The sequence below is a fragment of the Pseudopodoces humilis genome, chromosome 1 (genome assembly GCF_049639895.1).
Source record: "Pseudopodoces humilis isolate 2021_Gansu_Grassland_sample_001 chromosome 1, ASM4963989v1, whole genome shotgun sequence".
Lineage (NCBI taxonomy): Eukaryota > Metazoa > Chordata > Aves > Passeriformes > Paridae > Pseudopodoces > Pseudopodoces humilis.
Window position 1 is genome coordinate 96,073,203 of NC_142200.1, and position 6,000 is coordinate 96,079,202.

The following is a 6,000-nucleotide window of genomic DNA, read 5'->3' on the forward strand; positions in this document are numbered from 1 at the left end:
TGTAACACCCTACTGAAGCTGCCACTGACCCTGCATTTCTTTCACCATATCCTACCTTTAGCCCACTTTCACTTTACAAATTTGTTCAAAAATTCATATTTCTTATTCAAATAAGAGCAGAACATAAGAACAGTCACACTTGAGTTGAGTCAAAGGTTTATTCTAGTAACCTGTCTTTAACTAACCAAAGTTAGATCCTGGGGGGAGAGCATGAGTTACAGAACAAATATGAAAACCTCTCTTTTCCACTTTCTAATAATATGCTGCTTAGATTTTTACTACATTGTAGCAAATATTTCTTTCATGATCTTGAGAATTATGTTAGAAGCTTGCTAAGTTTTGGAATCCACAATATCCTCTGAAAATTAGTTCCACTAATTAGACTGAAATTGTAAAAAATTATTTTCGTATGTTTGGGATTTTATTTACAAGTTAATACTTCACCATTTTATTTGATCGCTCTTGGGCAAAAGGCATTAGTTCATTTAGATACATTTGATAACAGCTCCCTTTAATTTGCCTGGAAAGGAAAAACACAGAGGTGTTCTGCACCTCACAGGATTAAATGTAACAGGAATTTTGTCAATGGGAACAGCATGCACCCCATGGAAGCTGGGAGCTAGCAAAAGCCCCAAAGGGAGAAGAGGGCAAAAACGATAGTTATTAATAATCATCAGGCAAAGTAGTTTTGTAAGAAAGCAGGTTGTATTCCCTGCCACACTCAAAACAAACATCTGCAGCTCTCTAGCAACAGAACTACTTTACCATGGGAACATTGCTTTCCATTCTTCCCAGAAATCAAAAGGAGACAGAGAAGAAAAAAAAATAGCAGAAAAAAAGAAAGCATGTGATGCAGCTACCAACAAAAGTTTCTTTTTACAAACAAAAAATTGGTTAGATTCTTTTCCTAAGGCATCTTTGAGCTTCTCATTATTTTTCACTTTAGTATTTAACCTGCATATCAGTACCATACAAACCTAATGTGCAACACTATTTTGTTTCTAGGCTAAAAAATCAATTTATTCCCATCTGAGTACACTGGCAGATTTTGCAATAGAGATGTTTGACGTTCTTGATGAAATCAACTATCAGTCTTACAATGACTTTGTCCTACGTGTTGGTAAGTCATGTTTCTACAATTATCACACAAGCAGAAGATTGTTTTTCGTTGGCTTTTCCTGTGCTGTCAGCAAAGGATTACCTGTCCTGCACTCATGATTAAAACGGAAAATTCTCCATTAGTGAGAGAGTCACATCCATGTAAAAGGCCAGCAGTCTGGATGGTGTGCATTAGTATTAAGGAACTGTAATTCCCTCCAATTCCAGTGTGTTTACTTAATCTGTGCACCCCTAAAAGGAAAGTGCACCATTAATTTGCCTTGCCTTAAGTCTCGTGGCTTACACTTCTTTGCATCGCTAAGCTGCTGAAAATTGGGTCTTACTGTATTAGGTTAAGTTGCATCTGCAAAAGCTTTGTTGGCATTAGAAGTGCAATGGGAGCTTTTTCCCCATAGACGCCAAATCACCTTAACCAGTCCTGTTTTCTCCAACAAATCAAATCCTCTGGTGGGTGCAACACAACCCTTCCCATGCAATCCTTTCCATGTTATTACATGTCTTACCACGCATTTCTCTCAGCCTTCTTAAAGATCAAGTTCCCTGCTTCCCTTTTTTCATGTATCCTGCTCCTCTTCAGTGGTACTGCCACTGCTGTTGCCGTTTCATTGCATATTCTAACACTGATAGTTTTCTCAGCTTCTTTCTCTATATATTTTCATGGCTGACTTGTGAGAATGAGCTGGACAACAGGAAAACTGGGGTTGCTAGCAGAATATTGAGAAAAACTAAAGACATCAAAGGCAGCAATAGGAGAGCTATACATCTTTGACCTCCTGTACATCCTAATAATTATAAACCCCAAATTCTCTTTGAACTCTGTTACAACTTGTCTTTCCAGGTTCATGAAGGATCAAATATCTAACCCTCATTCTTCTGCATAAATTGCCCAGGAAAGCCCTTGCACAGAATCTCATGCAGGGTTTAGTATCTGCAGCTCTTCAGGGCACTCAGAAGGAACATACTCTTTAATCATCCAAATGTTGATGTTGAAATCAGAAATGTAGAATTGGGCTCTGCAGCTTCAAAAAAAAAAAAAATGCTTGAGCCATTTTTACATAATTCTGTCTTCTTCCACTGTTTCTGGGATCTGAGGTGTCTAGTACTAAACACCGCCCTGACACACTTCCCTTACCTCAATCCTTGTGCATTCCAGATCATTATATCTGTTCCACTTGGAAAACCTCCATTAAAAGGCTTTATATGTGCAACTGCAGTGGAAGTTATAGGAAACAAAAATCTTCAAGTTTGTCCCATTTTTAGCTAAACTCTGTCCTGCAACTGCTTTTCTTCTTTTCTTTAAACAAACAAAGTCCACAGAAGGATAAATTTTTTATATTGTCTATCATACTACATTTCCAATAAGATATTTCAAGGAATGTCTTTGTTGTGTTTCTAAGACTTTTACAAATGCAGAAGTCCACTTGGCATTAATTTAATCACAGAATCATGAATATGCTGAGGGATCATAGAATATGTAAGGGACCCATCAGGATCTTTAAGCCCAACTCCTGGCCCTGCACAGGGCAGCTGAAAAGTCACACCATGTGCCTGAGAGCATAGTCCAAATGCTTCTTGAATTCTTTCAAGCTTATTGCTGTGACCATTTCCCTGGAGAGCTTGTTCCAGTGCTCAGTCTCCCTTTGGGTGAAAAACCTTTTCCTGACATCTAACCTAAACCTTCCTTTGACTCAGTTTTATGAGGTTAACATACATTACTGTATTACAAAAAAAATGCTAGGATGCTTGTGTCAAATCTGTTTTGCAGGATTCATGTTTCCTTTGGATAATATGCTGTAGTGAAAACCAAACTCCTTGTTTAATTTTAGGTATTAATGTTGGACCGGTAGTGGCAGGAGTCATTGGAGCCAGAAGACCACAGTATGATATCTGGGGGAACACTGTGAATGTTGCCAGCCGGATGGATAGTACTGGAGTGCAGGGAAAGATTCAGGTAAGTGCCTTCTAAGACAACTTTGCAAACTTTGCGTACCTCCTGTTTTATATGTGGTTACATTTTCAAGAACACTTAGAAAACACAGCCTCACTTTGTTCTTATGGAGAGGGCAACACTCTCCAGATGACTCACCATCAGAGGTATAGTTGTTTTCCATCTTATACACTTCACTCCTCAGAGACAATAAAATCCTCAAATAAATCATTTCCCATCAGAAGAAACAAGAGTTCTCTGCTTCATTGCACACAGTTGGAGGTAAGCCTGGGAATGCTAACACTGCCAGTCTTTGTGCTGTAGAATTTTTGCCTAAATTAGATCTGCAAGGAAAGTATCTATGCTCATTTGCATCTTACTACATTTTATGTAGCTCTAAAAATTGCTTGGATATTTTGGGTTGGAGAGGCGATGAAGACGGAGAACATTGTTATTCTACTACAAGAACGTATGGTGTTCCTCTCAAAAGTTCAATGAACACCTGCAGTCATTTATCCAAAATACCTGTCTAATCTCCAGGGATTAAAAGGTCTTCTGCAATAAATTAACATCACTGGAACTGATACAGCTTACAATTTGGTTACATATTTCTGTTGGATGGAGCTTAATCTGTCTGTGTATTTATTTAACTCAAGACCAGAAATTCTGCTTCTCAGATTCCAGCTTCATCAGTGATCTTTACTCCTTAAAGAAAATTCTAAGTGAGCCTGAGAGCAGCTGTAGCTGCTAACCCATTCTGTTTATGCATATTTCATGACTGAGAAGTAAAATGGAGAAAGGGGTGGGAAATCACACAAAAAAGAAAGAAGAAAAAAGTAACGTGATTGTTTTCTTTTTCCTGTCTTCAGGTGACAGAAGAAGTTCAGCGGATATTAAAAAGATGCAGTTATGAATTTGTGTGCAGGGGTAAAGTCAGTGTAAAGGGAAAAGGTGAAATGTTGACCTATTTCCTGGAAGGAAAGGCTGATGGAAATAATTCCCAAACACGGTCTTTAAACTTAGAGCGGAAAATGTACCCTTACGGGAGAGCAAACATTCAAACAAAACTGGGCACCAGCTGTCCATCGGTGTCCTCAGCTGCTAGCTTTACTGTAAAACCTGGTCTTGGAGCAGGTCAAGCATCTGCCACTCACACAAACCAAACACTGCATTATCTTCCTTCTGTGCCAGCTGTGAAGGAGGCATAGAACAAAGGAGATTTGGTTGTGCCACTTGCAGTGAACTTGGAGAGCAATGGTTGCCTGAATTTTTACTAAGAAGTCAGAGGTCATAGGCCATGTCATTAACCAAGGACCACTACAACCCAACCAAAGAGAACTTGGGGACTGTGTAATGAACTCTTGGGATGGAACATATAAGGGCTAGCAATTCTGTTATGAAAAGTCAAAACGGGATTTTCTGGAAATGAGGAATATTTTCTTGGCATTTTTAAACAGTAAATGAAAAAAATTAGATAAATGTGCAAGCAATTATTTATGTGTGTGTGTGTGTGTATATATATATGTTTTTATCTATATATACACACATACAAACAGTTCTGTGTAGACTTAATAGAGATTTATAGAGATTAATATAAAAATGTGTATTTATTTACACATCCACCTGCAGTGACATAGCAAAGAGATTTCTCTTTCTGTCATAGCCAGAATTGTTGGGCCTGGGATTAGCAAAGCTGCATTTAACCATGGAATGTGGGATGCCTGGAGATTCTCCAGGGCTACAGCAAGACTTTGAGAAACTGTGCTCCCAGGGCATGAATTTATGCAATGAGAACAGTGTTTACTGTGTCACCAATGGCAGATTAATGAAGACTGGATTCAGCTAATTACAGAACCCTACATATTTTTTTAAGTTCTCCTTGCATGCTCCAAGAACTTCCAAAAACTTTCAGTCAAACCATTACACCAGGATATAAAGTAGATAAACCACAGAGCTTAAAGTTTAGGCAAAAAAACAATATATATTCTTTCCATAATAAAAAAAAATACAAGAGTGGTAGAGCATAGAATTTGCTGCCTCTTTGTAGGTCATTTGACTCTCTGCAAGATAGAGGAGCCACCCTGCAAGCACAGCAATATGCTTATGCAATATAGAAACTTTCCTGTATGTACAGTACTGATTTTACTGAGGAGGAGAAGGATGGTATTATTTCAGGCTTTTAGAAATAGCACAAGTCCTGTGGCTCAAGTCCAGGATTTACCATTCTAAACAGCTCAAAGAATAGTCCTGTACTGGTGACAAACATGCTGTTGCTAGTTTTGTGACATTTGTATGTTTGCCAACACAGTTTTATATATTAATTTATTTTTAAATTTATGCCACAGTTTTATTATACCTTGATTCTATCCAGACTCACTCTTCAAAGCGGTACAATTATAGAAAGCTATAATTCTGAGAAACAAGCACAGTCAAACTTTGCCAAATGAGGAGCACTGGTAAATATGCCAGGAGAGAAAGGCCTGCTCTTAATCTGCATAAAAAGGAATATATGGTGGCTGCTTTTTTTCCTCTACTGCTGCCCATATCATAATGTTTATGTTTTCACACTGAAATAATGATCTGGATCTGAAATGTGGAGTGCAACTCCATAGTCAAAGGGGGAGCAGTTGAAGGTCGTCCTGCTGAGGGACATGTACTCCATGGACATGTGCCATACTGTCCTGACAGGGAGTCACAGGCTAACTAACCTTGGTTGCTTTCAAAAGAGAAGTAAAACTTTACATTGTCTAAAAAAGATGCAAAACTTCCTTTGAATAAGCAAAACAGTCCAACCCCCTCAAAAAAAAAAAAATCAAAAACCAACAACAACAAAAGACAAAAAAAACCCAAAAAAATAAAAACAACCCACAAAACTAAAAATCCCACTCTAGAATGCAGAAGTTGTATAGATCATACAACAGAAAATTTTCATGTAGGAGGTGTCACACTTGCCT

At 38.1% G+C, this 6,000-nt stretch overlaps 1 protein-coding gene across 1 annotated transcript in view; it reads left to right on the plus strand.

The window, feature by feature from the left end:
• The window catches only part of ADCY1 (adenylate cyclase 1), a 141,770-nt gene extending 137,516 nt beyond the window's left edge, over positions 1 to 4,254 (plus strand). The window contains exons 18-20 of the mRNA XM_005525223.3: positions 1,006 to 1,120; positions 2,946 to 3,070; positions 3,916 to 4,254. Of these exons, the coding sequence (XP_005525280.1) occupies positions 1,006 to 1,120; positions 2,946 to 3,070; positions 3,916 to 4,254 (579 nt within the window). The remainder of the gene's footprint in view (positions 1 to 1,005; positions 1,121 to 2,945; positions 3,071 to 3,915) is intronic.
• Positions 4,255 to 6,000: the final 1,746 nt, after the last annotated feature.